The 19,168-nt window shown below is 56.5% G+C and overlaps 3 protein-coding genes across 4 annotated transcripts in view; all 3 read left to right on the forward strand.

The window, feature by feature from the left end:
* ASH2L (ASH2 like, histone lysine methyltransferase complex subunit) overlaps positions 1-19,168 on the forward strand; it is a 126,470-nt gene that overhangs the window by 32,183 nt on the left and 75,119 nt on the right. The gene's annotated exons all lie outside the window — the stretch shown is intronic.
* On the forward strand, positions 1,650-12,298 carry ERLIN2 (ER lipid raft associated 2). 2 transcript variants are annotated; one of them, XM_079328779.1, is made up of 11 exons: positions 1,650-1,807; positions 1,921-2,002; positions 3,140-3,186; positions 3,442-3,503; positions 4,357-4,482; positions 6,117-6,190; positions 6,529-6,587; positions 7,427-7,518; positions 7,797-7,886; positions 9,287-9,366; positions 10,288-12,298. In XM_079328779.1, exons 1-11 carry the CDS (start codon positions 1,701-1,703, stop codon positions 10,495-10,497), a joined length of 1,029 nt encoding a protein of 342 aa, XP_079184905.1. In that variant the 5' UTR covers positions 1,650-1,700; the 3' UTR covers positions 10,498-12,298. The 2 variants fall into 2 exon arrangements, with proteins under 2 accessions (XP_079184905.1, XP_079184906.1); XM_079328780.1 differs by having other exon boundaries at positions 1,691-1,807; positions 1,921-1,992.
* On the forward strand, positions 13,961-19,132 carry PLPBP (pyridoxal phosphate binding protein). The gene is made up of 8 exons (XM_079328794.1): positions 13,961-14,094; positions 15,109-15,216; positions 15,561-15,596; positions 16,144-16,219; positions 16,572-16,706; positions 16,819-16,961; positions 17,255-17,353; positions 17,614-19,132. The coding sequence occupies exons 1-8, from the start codon at positions 13,999-14,001 to the stop codon at positions 17,749-17,751; spliced, it is 831 nt and encodes a 276-aa protein (XP_079184920.1). The 5' UTR covers positions 13,961-13,998; the 3' UTR covers positions 17,752-19,132.

The raw sequence follows: 19,168 nt of genomic DNA on the forward strand, positions 1-19,168 counted from the left end.
AGCACAGGGACAGAGTTTTTCCAGCCCCATTCCCAGCTGTCAGGCCGTGATTAATGGCCAACAGCCTCGGAATTGCCTTTATTGCCAGCCCAGCATTGTTACTCTGACAGCTAATGAGGGCAGACAGACTTTGCACTGCACCTTATGCTGGCCCCACAGAGCCCCCCCTGCACCCCACAGGGACTGAGCGGGGCCATCCCAGCTGGGGCTGCCCATGGTAATCCTGGCTGTGCCCATAGTTATCCTGGCTCTGCCCATGGTTATCTTGGCTCTGCCCCCCAGCCATCCCAGCTCTGCCCCCACAACCATCCCAGCTCTGCCCCATCCTGACCTGGGTCCCATCCCCACAAGTCTGGAGCCATGAGCACCCAGAGATCCCCAAACTGAATACCCCACAGAATACCCCACAGGACATTTTTACAGGGGCAGGGGATGAGGTAGGGATGAAGAAGCTGGAGAGAACTGGGTGCAATACACCATTTATTCCTACAAAAACCCCTATTAAAATCCCAAGCGCTGCAGCACAGACACTGCTGAACGTTCCTGGCCTCAGGTCCAGCAGTAATGATTTTTTTTGGCTTTTTTTTTTTTTTTTTTTTTAAGGATTATTACAAATAATATTTACCTTTGTGCTGGTTCACATCTTGATGCTGTTAAACACGTGGCCACAGCTGGTTTCCCGCTCAGGGCAGTGATATAGTGCTGGTGTTATGAAGCAAAACCTCTCCTGCGAGCCAGAACACCCCACATTTAAAAACCTATTACTTTTCAATATTCCATGGACGCATTTTGCTCCAGCTCACAGCAATTTCCTAGTTTACCCTTATTAAACTGAGCAGAGGCTCGTGATTTATGAAACACATACTAGATTCATTAAAACCTTTAAAGATTTAATACATTTTATCAAGGCCTTAAATCTGGGCAAACGCCTTTAAAAAAACACCAACTACAGGGTGTTTTTCATCTCTGGCGCCCTTTTGCGCTTATTTAAGAGCTGTAAAATTTGGATTGACAAATATCGTGGATATTTCATTCCTTATTCCTAAATGGCGCTGAACTCTCTTGCCAGGGTTGTTATATATAACCTCAGAGATCTATCACGAGTAAAGATCAAATCATTCTCCTTTATTGACGTTTTATACATCTCTCATGTGGTTTTTAAGTCGCTTTCCTGGATGATTCTGGACAATCCCATTTCCCGTGACGGCCCAAACAAGGCCCGGACAGCGAACAGGGGGGTCCGTGTGGGAGGGAGGTCAGCGAGGAGATACAAACTTTATGGCTGATAAAAATTAATTGAAAGAGGGGGGAATTGAGGCTGGACATTGTGAGCCGGATCTCCAGGGGCATTTGGATAACGCTGCGATGAACACAGCGGAATTGTTGGGGTGTGTGCGCAGGGCCTGCAGCTGGGCCGGGTGACCCTGAGGGCTCCTGTGGGAAATGCGGGAACCGTCCCAGCCCGCGGCAGGGGATGGAATGGGATCAGTCTCGCTGCGCCTTCCGACATTTACCATCCTACGCTCGCCTGGGCTGCGAACCGCGAGCCCCGCGGGATGGCGCTGCGGGCGCGGGCGGGACTCGAACCCGCGGCCCCCCGCGCCGCATCCCCGCTCCTGCATCGCCCCCTGGCGGCGGCGGCGCGGGCGCGCGGTGATGCCGTCAGTGGCGCGCCGCCGGTGCCGCCGCCGGTGCCGGGCATGGCCCAGCTCGGCGCCATCGCCGCTCTCGCCCTCGGCGTGGCGGCCGCCGCGCTCCTCTCGGCCGTGCACAAGATCGACGAGGGGCACATCGGGGTCTATTATCGGTGAGACGGGCCCGGCGGGGCGGGAGCGGGGAGGGAGTGGGGCCCGGCCAGCCGCCGCCGCGCTCACCATTCCCCCTCTCCCCGTCTCTCTCCCCCTCCCGTTCCCTCCGCAGCGGCGGCGCGTTGCTGACCTCCACCAGCGGGCCCGGCTTCCACCTCATGCTGCCCTTCATCACGTCCTACAAGTCAGTGCAGGTGCTGCTGGGCCCGGGCCCGGGGGGTGACACGGGGCTGTGCCGGTACCGGGATCCCGGGGGGTGACACGGGGCTGTGCCGGTACCGGGGATCCCGGGGGGTGACACGGGGCTGTGCCGGTACCGGGATCCCGGGGCTCACACGGGGCTGTGCCGGTACCGGGATCCCGGGGGCTGTCACGGGGCTGTGCCGGTACCGGGATCCCGGGGCTCACACGGGGCTGTGCCGGTACCGGGATCCCGGGGCTCACACGGGGCTGTGCCGGTACCGGGATCCCGGGGGCTGTCACGGGGCTGTGCCGGTACCGGGATCCCGGGGCTCACACGGGGCTGTGCCGGTACCGGGGATCCCGGGGCTCACACGGGGCTGTGCCGGTACCGGGGATCCCGGGGCTCACACGGGGCTGTGCCGGTACCGGGATCCCGGGGGCTGTCACGGGGCTGTGCCGGTACCGGGATCCCGGGGCTCACACGGGGCTGTGCCGGTACCGGGATCCCGGGGCTCACACGGGGCTGTGCCGGTACCGGGATCCCGGGGGCTGTCACGGGGCTGTGCCGGTACCGGGATCCCGGGGCTCACACGGGGCTGTGCCGGTACCGGGGATCCCGGGGCTCACACGGGGCTGTGCCGGTACCGGGGATCCCGGGGCTCACACGGGGCTGTGCCGGTACCGGGGATCCCGGGGGTCACACGGGGCTGTGCCGGTACCGGGGATCCCGGGGGGTGACTGGGGCTGTGCCGGTACCGGGGATCCCGGGGCTCACACGGGGCTGTGCCGGTACCGGGATCCCGGGGGATCACACGGGGCTGTGCCGGTACCGGGATCCCGGGGCTCACACGGGGCTGTGCCGGTACCGGGATCCCGGGGGTCACACGGGCCGTTCCGGTGCCGGTACCGGGAGCGGCGGGTCTCGGCTCGGTCCGGGGGATCCCGGGGCTCACACGGGGCTGTGCCGGTACCGGGATCCCGGGGGTCACACGGGCCGTGCCGGTGCCGGTACCGGGAGCGGCGGGTTTCGGCTCGGTCCGGGGCTCTCCCGGGACCGTGCCGGTGCCGGTGCCGGTACCGGCGGCGGCTCCCGCAGGGTCGGTGCCGGGGGTCCCTCTCTCGAGCCTCTCTCCTGCAATCCCCTCCAGACCACGCTGCAGACGGACGAGGTGAAGAACGTCCCGTGTGGCACCAGGTGAGTTCAGTTCTTACCCCCCAGCCCTTGCAGCCCGCTGGGAGCTCTTCAGACACTGAACTCTGCTGCAGCCCCAAACTGGGAGCACTGGGAGGCTCTGCGGGGTCTCTCCAGGACAAGGAGCCCCCAGTGCCCCCACCCCAGGGACGGGGGGCTTGGGGGTGCAGGGGTGGGTCCCACACCCACCCCACCGAGAGTCCCTCCTGGAGCCGCTCAGCCTGCACAAAGATCATTTTCTGTTTTCTCGCTTTGCAGTGGGGGAGTGATGATTTATTTCGACAGGATCGAGGTGGTGAATTTCCTCATCCAGAGCGCGGGTGAGTCACGGGCTCTGCCCTGGACACGCCCCGGGCCGTGCTGCAGTGACAGGAGCTGCACAGGCTGTGCCACACTGTGCCCCCAGCACCTGCCAGAGCCCTGAGCTCGGGCTGTCACCTCTGACCCTACTCTGAATTTGGGGGTTTATTGTTATCCCAGCCCCCTGAGCTCTGTGCAGCAGAGATTGGAGTACAGGGGTGCAGGGAGAGCCAAGGGGCTGTGAGCCCTGGGGGTGCTTCAGACCCTTCAGGGCACAGATATTGGTGAAAGTGCCACAAAAATAAACCTGGGCCCTGCCAGAGGGTTTGAGGGTGAGGGGGGTCCCTCATTTCACAGCCCCTGCGCTGGGACTGAGCCCCAGGGTTTTTCCTGGGAGTGCTCAGGCTCCTTTCCCTGCTCCATCCCTGCTCCCTCCCTGCTCCATCCCTGCTCTCTCCCTGCTCCATCCCTGCTCCATCCCTGCTCCATCCCTGCTCCATCCCTGCTCTCTCCCTGCTCCATCCCTGCTCTCTCCCTGCTCCCTCCCTGCTCCATCCCTGCTCCATCTCTGCTCCATCCCTGCTCCATCCCTGCTCTCTCCCTGCTCCATCCCTGCTCCCTCCCTGCTCCATCTCTGCTCCATCCCTGCTCCATCCCTGCTCTCTCCCTGCTCCATCCCTGCTCTCTCCCTGCTCCCTCCCTGCTTTCTCCCTGCTCCATCCCTGCTCCATCCCTGCTCTCTCCCTGCTCCATCCCTGCTCCCTCCCTGCTCCATCCCTGCTCTCTCCCTGCTCCATCCCTGCTCCATCCCTGCTCCATCCCTGCTCCATCCCTGCTCTCTCCCTGCTCCATCCCTGCTCTCTCCTCTCCCAGTGTACGACATTGTCAAGAACTACACGGCTGACTACGACAAGGCTCTCATCTTCAACAAGATCCACCACGAGCTGAACCAGTTCTGCAGTGTGCACACGCTGCAGGAGGTTTACATCGAGCTCTTTGGTGAGCTGCCCCTGGGGCTGCTGCTGCTGAGGGTTCTCCCCGTGGGCTGTTGGTGCAGAACCCCCAGCTGATGGGTTTTGTCCATTAATCCCATGTTGGCTCTGCTTGGAGTGGGGGTTATTAACCAGCTGCCATCTTTTATCCCTGTTATCTTTTGGAGCTGAGTGTTTCAGTATGTTGTAGCAATAAATTCCAACCCCAGCCCTGCCCCTAGCCTCCCTGCAGGGAAGGGAGCAGGAATTCTGTGGCATTGAATTCTGTGGCATTCTCTGTGTGTGCAGCAGCTGTGCTGGGCTGGATCAGTCACAGGATTGTCAATCCAGATGAAAAAGCCAGGCTGTGGCTCTGCTGCTGCACAGAGGCTGAGCAAGCACTGCTGGCCAGAGGTCTGAGGAGCTTTGGGCCATACCCACAAACCAGGAGTGCTGGCAGGAGCTGCTGCCCTTCCCAGCTGGGAACCAGGGCAGCACAGGCAGGAGAGGCTGTGGTTTCGTGGTGGAACTGGCCCAGTGCTGCCAGGGCTGAGTGTTTTGTGTCTGGCTCGGGCTGACAGGAAATCCTCCCAGCCTTTCAGCACTGCTGGGGAGGGTTTGGGGGCCCAGCAGGGCAGGGTTTGTGCCTGGGGGAGCACAGGGTGTTTGCACTCCTGTTCCCTCTCCAAACTGGGCTTTCCAAGGAGCCTGGCTCCCCTTCCCACACGAGCTGCAGGCTGGGATCCCCAGTTCCTGCTGGCCCTGGACGGGCTCCTGGCCCATGGAGGCTCCAGATGTTGGCAGCTGCTGGTGATGGCTGCTTGAAATGGGCTGAAAGCTCCCACTCTGCACAGAAGGAATTGTACAAAGAACCCCTGGGCTGGGCTGGCTGTGGCTCAGGCTCTGCAGTGGGGCACAGCCCCTCTGAGTGTCACCCTCTGCCCCCACATCTGCCAGCAGGTGCAGGGAACTGATACCAGCTGCTTCCCAAACTCCTGGCTGGGCTTCATGAGCAGCCTGAGTTCCAGATAGGAGACTGGGACCAAAGCAAACACTGCAGGAGTGTGATGTGATCCTTCTTAAGGCTGCTACAGTTGGATTTTCCCTGTGCACTTCCCAGCAGGCCCCAGCTGGAAGCACTGCCCTCCTTGGAGCTTTCATCAGAGCAGGGTTTTAGGTTGTGTTTCCTTTTGAAATCCTCAGCTACACTGGAGTTCTGGGACTCCTTGAGCCAGAGAGACATTAGTGATGATTTTTGCAGCCTGTTAAAGTAACTGATGCTGCCATTTCCCATTCCTGCCTTTCCTTTTGCTTTGTGTCCTGCTGGCACAGGTGCAGGTCAGACTCAGTCAGGATTTACCTCTTCACTTCAGGATGCAGTTCAGTGGGGAAGGGGGTCAGAGCACAGATTGCTTGGTGGAAAGATGTGTCTGGCTCAGGAAGATTCCAAAGTGCAGGTTTTGGGAAACTGGAGGGTTTCCTTTCACATTCCTGTGGTGTGTCCCAGGGTTGGTGGTGGTGTTGCTGCCTCAGGGTCAGCCCAGCACTTTTCCAACTTCTATTTGTGCTTTCAGGAATAAGAAATGGGATCCATCCCAGCTCACTCTGGGTGCTGACAGCCTTGGGGGGTGTTTCATTCCCTTTTCTTTTTTCCCTAACCAGATCAAATTGATGAAAACCTGAAACTGGCCTTGCAGCAAGACCTAACCACGATGGCCCCTGGATTAATTATACAGGTAATCAGGATTTGATTGAGACATTGAAGGGGCAGATTGTGAAGAGGGGAAAGGGCTAAAAGGAAACAAGAAACTGAAATTTGTTTAGGAAATTGCTTTACACCACAGATTTCATTTAGCCTGAGGAATGGAGCAGTGTCCCTCCTGTCCCCTCAGTTGTGATGTGCTGAGTTTCTCCTGGAGGTGCTCTGGGTGCTGGTGTGCCCAGGTTACACTCCCCTGTCAGGTCAGGAGACCTTTCAGGGCTGTTTCTGGGTGGGTTGTGGGCCTGGTCACAGTTTGTGCCACCCCCAGTCCCCTGCAGGCTGGCCCATGTTCTCCTGTGTGTCTCTCTCCAGGCAGTTCGGGTGACAAAACCAAACATCCCAGAAACAATCCGGAGGAATTACGAGCTCATGTGAGTGCTGTGTGCTCCCACAGGATCCACAGGGCCAGAGTAACTCGGGATTGGGGGTCCTGGTGCCCTCAGCCTCGGGGGGGCTGGGCAGGAGCAGCTCTGAGCACGGGCTGGGCCCTCAGTGCAGCCTTGAGCACAGGAGGGTCTGCCCTGGGGCTCCTTCCCCTGTGTTCAGAGCCCTCCCAGAGCTCTGGCTGAGTGGCAGAGGGATGGATTTCACCACTAATCCTCTTGTTTGACTGGGATGGAGAAACTGTTGATTCAACAAGCTGAAGACTTGCAAAGCTTTGAAATAACTTTCTGTGACAGCACTTGATGTGCTGATCCCTGTGCAGTGCCCTGAGCCAGCTGCCTGCTCCTGCACTGCTGCCAGCATTTTGGCAGCCAGGGCAGGATCCTCTCATCCTCCTGCTTCCCCAGCACTGTATGCACCTTTTGGGCTTGTGGTGCATCCTGTGTGGTGTGCTCCAGGCAGGAGCCTTGAGCTGTTGCCATAAATACAGCAGGAGATGTTGGGAGAGACTCAGTTCCAGGGTCTCTTTTCTGATTTGGATCAGGAGCAGAGTTTTTATTTATGTTCACACTTTAAAAACTCATTAATGTAAGTGAAAACCAGTGGGATAGAAAAGGCACCAGGGCAGCCTGCAGGGGCAGTGTCACAGGGACCCACTGGAAAATCTTCCTGCTGTGGAGGGGAGGAGGGGATGCTTGGATCCAGCCAAAAGCTTGTGCAGGTGCCTGCCCTGACACTGCTGGAACCAGCAGCTCCTTCTGGGGATGTGCTGCGAGCCCCACACCAGTGAGCTCCTGTTCTTAACTGGTTTTTTTCTGCTGCCCAGGGAGAGTGAGAAGACAAAGCTGCTGATTGCAGCACAGAAGCAGAAGGTGGTGGAGAAGGAGGCAGAGACAGAGAGGAAGAAAGCTCTGATAGGTGTGTGGGGCTGGGCTGGGGCAGGGAACGGGGGACAGGCAGCACAGAGAGCCCAGGGAGGGAGGGACCCTGGGACCTGCTCTGATCTGAAACTTCCCCAGAGAAACTCAGGAGTTTTCAGGTGAGTTCCAGCTTTGTTTTCTGCAGGCTGGACATTCTTGCCACTGTTTATTTCCACCTGAAGTGGGTGATGAGTGAGGATTTTCCAGGGTGAGGCTGCTGCTGGCGTTGGGAAGATGAGTGATGACAGTGTGGGCGTGTTCTTGTTTTCATTTCAGAGGCAGAAAAGATTGCACAAGTTGCTGAAATAACTTATGGACAGAAAGTGATGGAAAAGGAAACAGAGAAGCGAATTTCAGAGATTGAAGGTGAGGGGGTTGAGCTTTCCAGTAAGGAAATCCTGAAGCAGTTCCCCAAGGAGCTCCTGAAGTGTGTGTTGGCTGTTCTTCAGCCCAGGCTGACGTTCACAGGGGTGAAGTTCCTGACCAGAGGCAGGAATAGCAATTTCTTTGCAGGCTCTGCTTCTTGAAACTCCCTTTCTCTCAAGGTGCTCTTCGTAGGAGTTTGGGCTTTTGGAGATGTTCCCTCACCCATCTGATACAATGCTTTGTCAAAGAAACTCCAGGGTGTGGAGAGGACTCTGCAGTTCCAGCTCAGGAGTGGCAAGGCCTTTTTTGCCCTTACACTCATTAGAGGCCTTGACAAGCTTTGCAGAAGCCACTGAGGAGCCAATTAAGAGTTTTACAGATCAGCAGCTTCTCATTAAGAAGTTCTTTGCAGAAATACAAAGTGCATCAGCAGATGCCAGCCCTCAGTCTGGGTGTGTGCTGGCAGATGATTCCCACCTCCTCCTTTTTTCCTGGTGCCTCTGACTGGGACCAACCTTTCCTTTTAGCCAAGGGAGGAAGTTGTGGGCCAGACCATGCAGCTGTTTACAGGATCTTGAAGGGCAGCAGCTCCCAGGCTCCCTGCTAGGGGAAGTAAACAAATAGTTTATGGCTCACACAGCCACTCTGCCATGTTGCAGTTGTGGCTCCGTGCCTTGGGAGGAATGGCAGCAGATGAGCAGGATTCCACTCATTTTATCCTCAAGTGGTGGCCTGATACCATCATGGTCACTGGGTGGATGCAGAGGAGTGCAGTGCAGAAAGGAGAAGCACTTTCCTCAAGTGTCCGTGCCAGGAGTCAGGAGTTTCACTCTCCACAGAATCAGCTGTTGGTGATGGAGCAGAGAAAAGCTCTGCAGCATCTGTGCAAGGGGCAGAGCCTGCAAAGGGGAAAATCCCCTGCTCTGCATGAACCTTCATCTGCATATCCCAAATCCCATCTGGGAATCACATCCACAGGCACAGAGCTCATCTGCAGAGCCTGCTGGGCTGCCCAGGCTGTTCCTGCAGTCCAGGACAGAGGCTGAGGGTGAATCCCACGTCTGCAGGACAGCAGATTCAGCACCAGACTCAGTCCTGGCTCGAGAAGAAAGGCTGAGCTCAGCCCACGTGATGGGGATAATCAAACCCTGATGTTTGTGAAGTTCTTTGAGCTCTGCAGTTGCAGATGCAATTTACTTTTTAATGCTCTCGTCCTGCAGCCCTTTGAGCTGTAAATTGAGCTCCCATTGCTGGGTTTCCCATTTTCTCCCCTCTTCCCTTGGTTGTATCCTGTGTAGTTTAGATGTGGCACTGGCCACTTTCTGAAGAAAGTGCAGCTGCAAACGCTGCTAGCGTGGCTGGAAATAAAAATGTGACTCAGAGGCTGTGTTTGCTTCCAGATGCTGCATTTCTGGCCCGGGAGAAGGCCAGAGCTGATGCTGAGTGCTACACTGCAATGAAGGTGGCCGAGGCCAACAAGGTACTGTGCTCCCCTTTGTGCTGCTCAGAGCAGGGCCCGGGCTGCAGGGAAACACCCAGCACGAGAGCAGGCAGAGATCATTGTTTAACTCAAAAAACAAAACAAGGCCATCTCCTCTCAGCAAAGCTTTCATCTGAAACAATTAGTCAACAATTAGATCCTTATTTGCAAGTTCATTGTGTTCTCTGGGCAGATCAGTGTCAGGGTTGTGAGATCTCTGCTCTGCCAGGTGCTCAGGGACTCTGTGCAATGTCACTTCCAGTGCTGCCCGTTGACACTGTTGTGATGAAAATGTGGTTTCATTCCAGTTCAAGCTGGCAGGCGTTCAGAGCAGGGAGATCTCCAGGGTGACAGGCAGGGCTGGAATAAACCAAAGTGCAGGGAAGGAGCAAATGGAGCTGATCTCAGATACCCTGGAAAAGCCTCAGTACTGCAGAAGGAAAAACAACAAAAAAAAAAATCCAACCAGAAAAAAATCCTGGAAAGAACTGCCAGGTGTGTTCCAGGATGTCGAGCAGAAGTCTCAGCTCTGTCTGGGCAGTGGAAGGGCAGAGGGCCAGGCTGTTTGTGCACAGGTTCTGTGCCAGTTCTGTGCTCTGTTCCATCACTATCCTGAAGGATGGAGCTGCTCTCAGCCAGACACTCTTGGCTCTGCTCCCTGGAGAGGAGCCAGGGATGTTTCCCTGCTCTCATTGCACAGGGTGCAGGGACTGATGTGCTTTTTGCATCTCCATCACCTTGGGTTGAGTGTTTCCCAGCTGCTCCCATCCCTCATTCCCTGGATTTAGGGCTGCCCCAGCCCTGCTGAAGGACAGCCTGGCTCTGGGCACCCTGTGCTGGCTTTGTGGGAAGGATGTGCCTTGTGCTGGGGCAGGAATTTCCTCTTCCTGAGCTGTTGGGAGCTGTTTTCTCTCCGTGCAGCTCAAGTTAACCCCTGAGTACCTGCAGCTGATGAAGTACAAGGCCATTGCAGCCAACAGCAAGATCTACTTTGGCAAAGATATTCCCAACATGTTCATGGACTCTGCAGGGAGCCAGAGCAAATCTGCAGAGGGACTGGCAGAAGGAATCCAGGAGGAGGATGGGGCAGGAGCCAGTGAGGACACAAAACTGCTTCACAACATCAACTGAAAAGAAAGATTTCTATTCATTTTATATCAAAAAATAATGAACTGGGAAGTTCCTTTTCGTTTTCCCCCTTTCCTGTGCTGAAAGAGATGAATCAGATTTAAACCTTTCAATCTTTTGTATGACAATTAGACACAAGGACTTTGGAATTTATGGGGTGGGTTTTCTGGTAATTTCTAAGCTCCAGAAATAGCTGCACCTGCTCAGTTCCTGGTCACACAGACCAAGGATTTAGGAGAGGCTGTCAGGGCTATCAGCTGGGTGGGAACCTAATGTGGGATTGGGTTGGTTCATAGTTGCAGGTAAAGAAATGCTGAGATTTTGGAGGGAGGGGAATTGCTGCTACAACTTGTTTTGGGTTCTTTTCCTTATTGAAAATTCCAAGTACTTTATTTCAATCCCCTCTGAAAGTGAGGTGCTAGATTTTGTACACTACAGGGGCTGCTGAGGTGAGCCCTGAGGCTCAGCTGGAATCCTGCAGGTTCCCACTCAGGGGGGGTTGAAGCCTTAGACCAGGTCACACAGGGAGTGACCCAAGCTCCTCATTCTCTATGTCCTAACTCTGCTTCTTTTCCATTTGTCATGTTTTGTAGGGCACAGGAGAGTTCTCCCAGCAGTTCAGCTGCTGGGGGAGGCCTGGGCAGCATCCTGGAGTGCAGAGCTGGGTGGGATGTTCAGTGAAACAAGGAAATTGTCATAGAAAAACAGGGAGGAAAGAATTTTTGTCTCAGGGACCCTGACTTTCCAAAAGGCCTTGCTGGGGAGGAGCTGCTGGAGTGACCAGAGAGTTTTTCAGATTTCTGCTCTGTGGGAGCAACTGCATCTCAGAGTTTAGTGTCTGACTAGAAAAAGGACCTTCAGGTGAGCTGAAGAGAGCAGAACTCAGCCCCTGTGGGACTGGGGCTGAATGGACCTGGTGGAAGGAGGATTTCCTGCTGGCCAAGGACAAACCAGGATCCTGGAAGGGGGCAGAGAAAAGCAGCTCTTCCTGAATACCCAAAGCCAGACTCCCCTTTTCTCTCAGCTCAATGCACCAGAATGTTCCTTCCCCTCCAGAGAGCTGATCAGCTCCTCACATCCCACATGCCAGGACAGAACTGGGATTTGTTTTCCACACATGCAAAATTTGAGGATAAAAGTTCAGGCCTAGAGAGAACATTTTTTCCCCCCCTACTTATTCCATCTGCATTTGGCAGCAAAGCCTGGTGATTAATTGCTGATATAATTTGAGAGCAGTATCCTGTTCTGAGATGATGCCAGTGCTCCTTGGCAGAGACCAGCCTGCTGCATTCACAGGCTCCTGCCCAAATTCTTGCTGCCAGCAGCCCTGGTCTCACCTTCAGTGCTCAAACCATCAACCTGTGTTACTCTGAGAGCTCAGATGAACCTCAGCTGCTGCCTCCAGGGTTTTTACAGCACTTCTCTCTTCCTTGGTGATGCTTGAAAATGCAAAGTAGAAATTAAGCATCGGTGTCTGCTGGAGAAAAGTCTCATCCTCTTTGTATTTCTTGGAAAACAGGAGCTGAGGGGAGTCTCATCTCCAGGCCAGCATGCCCAGGGAGGCTGGGACACTCCTGACTCATAAATGGCTCTGGGCAGATTTTAACAGGGAATTGCAAGGTTTGGCTGTGAGGATGAGCTCATTTGAGATTGTTCAGGTTTCCAGCAGCAGCTAACAGCTCCTTTTATTCAAGTGTTTTTCACTAATGACAGGACCCAACTAAGCCAAAGTGGTGTTATAAAGGCTTTTTTTATGTGTGATTTCACAGCAAGACAATAGCTTGGAATAAAGAACTCGTAATGATTTTTTTTTTAAATCAACACCCTGATTGCTAATGTATTTCCAGAGTATTGGGGCTGAAATTTCCAGGATCTGGGGCTGAAATTCCCAGGATTTGGGGCTGAAATTCCCAGGATTTGGGGCTGAAATTCACAGGGTTTTGTGACTGAAATTCCCTGAGTTTTGGGGCTGAAATTTACAGGGTTCTGTGACTGAAATTCTGAGAGTTCTAAGCTTGGAATTCCCAGGTTTTGGGGGCCAGAATTCCAAAGGTTTGAGTCATAATTTCCTCAGGATTTTGGGGCTGAAATTCCCAGAATTTTTGTTGGGTTAGAATTCCAAGACTTCAAAGCTTGGAAGTCCCAGTGTTTTGGGGCCAGAATTCCCAGATTTTGGGGCCAGAATTCCCAGACTTTGGGGCTGAAATTTCCACATTTTTGGGGCTGAAAATGTACTAGGAGTAAAAAAGAAAAAGCAAAGTTGAGAGTGTATCAGTCTTCACAAGCCAAAGTTTGTCGTCGTGTCTTCATTCAGGTTTCTTCACTCTAAAATGTCCCAAGTGGATTTTGGGGAATTTTCCCAGCTGGATCCATCTCTCCATGTAAACCTTTGTTCCCTCTGTGTTTAACAAGCAAGTCCTGTTTAATCTTGAGATGGAGATCTGAACTTTAAACCCACTCTGTAGCAAAGGGAACAGAGGTTTGTGGCACTGCTGACACCAGTGCAGCCTCTGATCTTATATACTGAACTCAAAGCCTTTTTATTTTGGTATTTGCTATGACAATAAAATGGCCTTCGATTTTAGAATCTTGCCATTGCAACGTCAGAGTTTGTGGATGAATTTGAATAGCAGGTGTAGAATTTGCAGAGGGGGCTGTGGGGGGCTTTGGGTGCTGGTTCTGCCTCTCCAGCCAGGAGGAGGAAAAGTGGGAGAAGGTCAGAGGTGTCCAAGGAATCCCGTGTGTTGTGCCAGCCCCTGCTTTGCCAAAATCGGGAGCCAGACTGGAGCAGCCAACACCTGGGCTTGGGTGAAGCCCGCAGAAAATCCCTGTCGTGTGTTACCAAAGGGCAGGAACCTTCTGGGTGTTTTGACCCAGCTGTGTAAACGCTGGCTCTGCGAGGGACAGTGAAGTTCTGCACTTTAATACAAATATTTGAGTTAGGGAGTTACAGCCGGCACGTTCCCATTGCTGCCCTGGGGCTGCTGGAATTCTCACTCATCCCTGCTTGGATTTCTGCCTTTTCCCCAAAATAACTGGAATTCTCACTCATCCCTGCTTGGATTTCTGCCTTTTCCCCAGAATAACTGGAATTCTCACTCATCCCTGCGCGGCTTCTCTGCCTTTTCCCCAAAATAATTGGAATTGTCACCCCTGGAGCGGCTCCTCATGGGATAACAGCCCAAGTGTTGGGGGGCAGGGAGGGTGTTCGGGGCTGGCGCAGGCGGCTGTGCTGGGTGGCACCGCACGGGGTGACACTCCGGGCACGGCGGGGTTTGGAATTGTCACCGAACCCGGGCCGGGGACAAGCGCGGAGCCCCGGCCGGGCGGCGCCATGGCGGCCGCGACCTTCCCACGATGGCGGCGCCCGGCCCGTCCCGCGCTGCCATTGGCCGGCGGCGCCGCTCGGAGCGCTGCCATTGGCCGGCGGCGCCGCTCGGAGCGCTCCCATTGGCGGAGGCGGCGGCGGGGCCGGTGTGTGGCGGAAGTGGCGGCGGCGGGGGGATGTGGAGAGCGGGCATGGCCGCCGGGGACGGGCTGGGCCCGGCGCTGCGCGCCGTCACCGAGCAGCTGCAGCAGGCGGCGGCGCGGCGGCCGCAGGTGAGGGGACACGGCGGACACGGCGGGACCCGCGCGGAGGGGTGGCTGCCTCGGCGACAGGGCCTCCGTCACCATGGGGACGGGCCCGCGCCGCGGGGACAGGGCAGCGGTGAGCGCGGCGCCGGTGAGCGCCGGGGGCACGGGTCGGTGGCGGCGCGGGCACGGAGCCGCGGGGACCGGCACGGCACGGATCGGGCTGCCGGAGCGCCCAGGAGCCACTGTCGCGACAGTCGTGACTCGTGCAGGAGCCGGCCAGGGCCAGGCCCCGGGTGCCGGGGGTGCGGGGCTGGGGGTGCCGGGGATGGGGCTGGGGGTACCGGGGCTGGGGGTGCCGGGGCTGGGGCTGGGGGTACCGGGAATGGGGGTGCCCGGGCTGGGGCTGGGGGTGCCGGGCTGGGGGTGCCGGGACTGGGGGTACCGGGGCTGGGGGTGCCCGGGCTGGGGGTGCCGGGGCTGGGGGTGCCGGGGCTGGGGCTGGGGGTACCGGGAATGGGGGTGCCCGGGCTGGGGCTGGGGGTGCCGGCTGGGGGTGCCGGGACTGGGGGTACCGGGCTTGGGGTGCCGGAGCCGTGCTCCCCGGGCTGGGGGTGCCGGGGCTTGGGGGTGCCGGGGCTGGGGTGCCGGGGCTGGGGGTGCCCGGGCTGGGGGTGCCGGGGCTGGGGGTGCCCGGGCTGGGGGTGCCCGGGCTGGGGGTGGGGGTGCCCGGGCTGGGGGGTGCCCGGGCTGGGGGTGGGGGTGCCCGGGCTGGGGGTGCCCGGGCTGGGGGTACCGGGGCTGGGGGTGCCGGGGCTGGGGGTGCCGGGGCTGGGGGTACCGGGGCTGGGGGTGCCGGGGCTGGGGGTGCCCGGGCTGGGGGTGCCGGGCTGGAACTGGGGGTACCGGGGCTGGGGGTGCCGGGGCTGGGGGTGCCGGGGCTGGGGCTGGGGGTGCCGGGCTGGGGCTGGGGGTACCGGGGCTGGGGGTGCCGGGGCTGGGGGTGCCGGGGCTGGGGGTGCTCACCCGCTGCTCCCGCAGGGGCTCCCGGCCGTGCAGCCGCGGCTCGTGGCCGTCAGCAAGACCAAGCCGGCCGAGATGGTGATGGAGGCGTACAGCCACGGGCAGCGCAGCTTCGGGGAGAACTACGTGAGTCGGGGGCACAGAACCCCACAAGCATTCCGGTGGAAAAGGCCTCCGAGGGCATCGAGCCCGAGCTGTGCCCGATCCCCGTCTTGTCACCCAGCCCCGGGGCACACCCTGGGCACCTCCAGGGATGGGGACTCCTGGGCAGCCCTTCCAATGTTTAACAGCCCTTTCCATGAAGGAATTCCTCCTGGGCAGCTTGGGCCAGCCCAGTTTGGGGCTCCCTGGGTGACAGTGTCACTCCCATCGTGTTTTTGAGGCTCAGGTTGGCCCCATGAACACACATCCCATGTACACCAATCCTCTGCCTGCTGTGGGTTTAACAGGATTCTCCTTCATTCTCCCAGGTTCAGGAGCTGCTGGAAAAGGCATCAGACTCCAGAGTAAGCACACAGCTCCTTTCATGTTTTCTTACCATGTATAGCTGTGTCCTGAGAGCTGTTCAGTCAAAGTCCTGGGCTTTGTTAGGGATTTGGTTGTGTCCTTATCTTTGCAGATAAATGGAGGGTTATTCTTGGCTCACTGCCCCTGCCCTGTTCCCCCTCCTGCCTTGCTGGCTCCAGAGGAGTCTGGGAATACATCTGCCTTAGTCATGATTTGTCTGCTTTGCCTTTTGTGCTCATTTTAGGAGTAGCACAATCCTTGTTAAAAAAAAAAAAAAAACGTTGACACTCAGTTTGGGGGAAACAGCATTTTATGACTGTTGCAAAAGAGCTTTGCCTTCCCTGTTCCCATGGACTGCATTCCCTGCAGCCACAATCCCATCCCTCCCCAGGCTCAACCTCAGCACAACCACAGGCTGAGCCTTTCAGGGTCACCAAACAAAGAAATTGGGTGTCTGGTATTTGGTTGTGGGCAAACTAAGACTGAAGTGCTGTGTGGGGGAAGAGGGAATTGTTGTTCCAACCTGAGTGTTCCCTCTGCTTTCAGATCCTGTCATCTTGTCCAGACATCAAGTGGCATTTTATTGGCCACCTGCAGAAGAGCAATGTCAACAAGCTGATTGGTAAATCCTGCTTGGTTTTGTGTGGGCAGAGTCTTCCAGTGTTCAGGTGTGTCAGGGAGGCTCAGGATGGATCTCAGGGAAAGGTTCTCCCCCAGAGGTGCTGGGCACTGCCCAGGAGTGCTCACAGCCCTGAGGCTGCCAGAGCTCCAGGAGGGTTTGGCACTGCTCCCAGGGATGCCCAGCGTGGGGTATTTCAGGGACAGGAGTTGGACTCAGTCATCCCTGGGGATCCCTTCCAGCTCAGGGTATTCCATGATCCTCTGAAACAAGAACCATGAGCTCACAAATGCCTGATGCAGGTACAAACAATCCCGTGCCAACAGAATTCCCTCAGCCTGTGTTTTCTCCCCAGCTGTCCCAAACCTGTTCATGTTGGAGACAGTGGATTCTGTGAAACTGGCAGACAGAGTCAACAGCTCATGGCAGAAGAAAGGATCATCCCAGAAGCTGAAGGTCATGGTGCAAGTTAACACCAGTGGGGAGGACAGTGAGTGGCTCTCAGGGGCATGTGCATGTTTGTCCTGCCTGACAGGACCTTGGAGGGGCTGGGCTGGTTTGTGCTCTGCAGAGCTGGCACAGATGTCCCTGTGCTTTTCCAGGCAAGCATGGCCTGTCCCCTGGGGACACCACAGCTGCAGTGGAGCATGTCATCACCAAGTGCCCCAGCCTGGAGTTCGTGGGGCTGATGACCATCGGCAGCGTCGGGCACGACCTCAGTAAGGGGCCAAATCCTGACTTCCAGGTAAGATTCCTTGGAGGAAATGTCACTGTGGGCTGGTTTCCTGTTACAGTTTGTCTGTGCCAGTCAAACAGTCCGAGCCAGGCTGTCAGGGTGTAGGAACCCCTGTGCAGGGTAGTGCAGAGCCCTCAGTGCCAGTGTCAGTGCAGGTGGGAGGCTTCTTTCTGCAGGGTGTTGCTCCCACTCAGCCTCTGAAGCTGCAGCCAGGATTCTGGCAGGGCAGCAGTTGCTGTGCCCTGGTGCAGGTGGCATGGCTGTGCCCAGATGTGACCCCTCCTGTCCCTTGTGCCCTGCAGGTGCTGCTGTCCCTGCGGCAGGAGGTGTGTGAGAAGCTGAACCTGCCCGTGGACAAGGTGGAGCTGAGCATGGGCATGTCCACGGACTTCCAGCATGCAGTAAGTGTGTTCCTGCCCTTTCCTGGGGGAACAGACGTGCCTGCACCCCAAATTCCAGCCCAGGTGCCACCCAAACAGGCCTCTAAGGCTTCCCCTGGGATGGAGATCCCAGTGCAGCTCCCGTGGTCCTTGGGGAGATTGGTGGGATCAAAGCAGCCCCTGTGGGTGCTGAGTGTGTGGGGAACCATCCTGTGAGAGCCAGGGCTGGGCCATGGGTGGTGGCAGCCCTGCCCTGACCTCCTGCTCTCTGTCCCTTCCAGGTAGAGGTTGGATCTACAAACGTCAGGATTGGGAGCACTATTTTTGGAGAGAGGGATTATTCCAACAAAGCCATGGGGGGCAAGGCCCCTGCTGGAAGTGAAGGCCAGACAGAGGCTGTGACAGTGCAGGGGCACTAAAGGGAAAAGCAGTGGCCTCAGCAGAGGAGAGACCTCACTATGCATTTTACCTCCCTCCGTGTTGGCACCCTGATGGTGAGAGGGAATTCTCAGAACAGAGGCAGAAATGCCTCAACCATTGTGATTATTGAGTACCCCTAGAAACTGGAAATCTTTATAACCAACAGATGACAAGGAAATTGAGGGTTGGAAGTGGCTGTGGTGTCTTGGTTCCTCAGGGTCATCAAAGACAGAGACTTTGGGATAGCTGGGTGGGACAAACAAGTGTTTGTCAGGCTGGAGTTGCTGCTGAGCAAGGGGGATGTCACTGCAGCTGTGCTGGTGCTTGCTTTCACTGAGGACTAAATACTCAAAACGTTATGATCTTGCCAGAAACCTTTAAATGTTTCCCCAAGTACAAGTTTTGCATGTGGGATGTTACATGGGAGCTGGGGTGGGGCTGTGACACAGGAGAGGCCGTGGCCATGGCAGAGGGGTGAGTGACAGGCACAGGGGACTGTGAGGAGCTCAGCTGCCTCTGTGAGTTCATGGTCTGATGTTTTGGCTGCACATCACAAGTGTGGGAGTGTCTTCTCAGCTCAATTTGTCCTGTTCAGGCTGACACTAACTTTCCCCATGGCTCCATGGCTGCCCAGATCTGGATTGCTTTCCCCCTTCCTTTCCCTTCCTTTCCCCTCCTCTGTTGTTGGGAATTATTTTCATCCTGCCCAGTAGTCCTGCTGCTGTTTTTTTGGTCAGAATGGGGGTTTTCTGCCAGGCCTCTGCTCTGCCACCAGCTTGCTGCTGCTTTCCAAGGTGAGTCCCTCATGGTTTGGTGTCTGTGCCATCCCCTTTACACCTGTGTGAGGATAACAGAGCTTGGCTCAGGGCAGCAGGGAGCTTTCCTTGGGAAAACACTTCAGAAAAGGAGCTGTTATTGTCCCACTGCATCGTGGGCTCCTGTAAAAATCATTTGGCCACTGAGAGAGCTTCTAGGCTGTGTCTTACCATCTTTTCCTGCTCTTGGAAGAAGGAAATGGGTCTGTCACTGCAGTAACTTTCCTTCAGCTGTGAGCAGAAGCTCCTGTGTTGCCCTGTGTTACAGCTGATTTTTGGGCTTTTGTGTCTGCTAAGAGGGGGAGAGCTCAGCTGCCAGCAGGAACATCCTCCCCAGGCTTTGCTCTGTGTGCGTGTGGTTAAATCCTGCTGTTGGTTTCACTCTCTAAAAGCTGAATGTAAATGAAGAGTCAACTCCAACACCAACCTGTTGTAGCTCCGTGGTTTAGAGGCGCCCTGGGGCTCCCCAGGCTGCGCCGTGTGTGGTTCATCGTCTAGTGATAACCAGTGCTGAGTTCTGATGCCATCTGTGCCAACTCAAAAGCTATTAAAGATGTTATTTTTATGTTCCAGCGTGGTGAATAAATGTCCTGAGCCGCGG

Source organism: Erithacus rubecula (assembly GCF_903797595.1).
Source record: "Erithacus rubecula genome assembly, chromosome: 29".
Classification (NCBI taxonomy): domain Eukaryota; kingdom Metazoa; phylum Chordata; class Aves; order Passeriformes; family Muscicapidae; genus Erithacus; species Erithacus rubecula.

Bases quoted from the DNA above. Each gene is read 5' to 3' on its own strand.
- ERLIN2 (XM_079328779.1), top strand. From the start codon at position 1,701: ATGGCCCAGCTCGGCGCCATCGCCGCTCTCGCCCTCGGCGTGGCGGCC. The intron at 1,808-1,920 runs GTGAGACGGGCC...TTCCCTCCGCAG, and splicing joins CACATCGGGGTCTATTATCG to CGGCGGCGCGTTGCTGACCT. The intron at 3,504-4,356 runs GTGAGTCACGGG...CTCCTCTCCCAG, and splicing joins TTTCCTCATCCAGAGCGCGG to TGTACGACATTGTCAAGAAC.
- PLPBP (XM_079328794.1), top strand. From the start codon at position 13,999: ATGTGGAGAGCGGGCATGGCCGCCGGGGACGGGCTGGGCCCGGCGCTG. The intron at 16,707-16,818 runs GTGAGTGGCTCT...GTGCTTTTCCAG, and splicing joins TAACACCAGTGGGGAGGACA to GCAAGCATGGCCTGTCCCCT. The intron at 16,962-17,254 runs GTAAGATTCCTT...TGTGCCCTGCAG, and splicing joins GGCCAAATCCTGACTTCCAG to GTGCTGCTGTCCCTGCGGCA.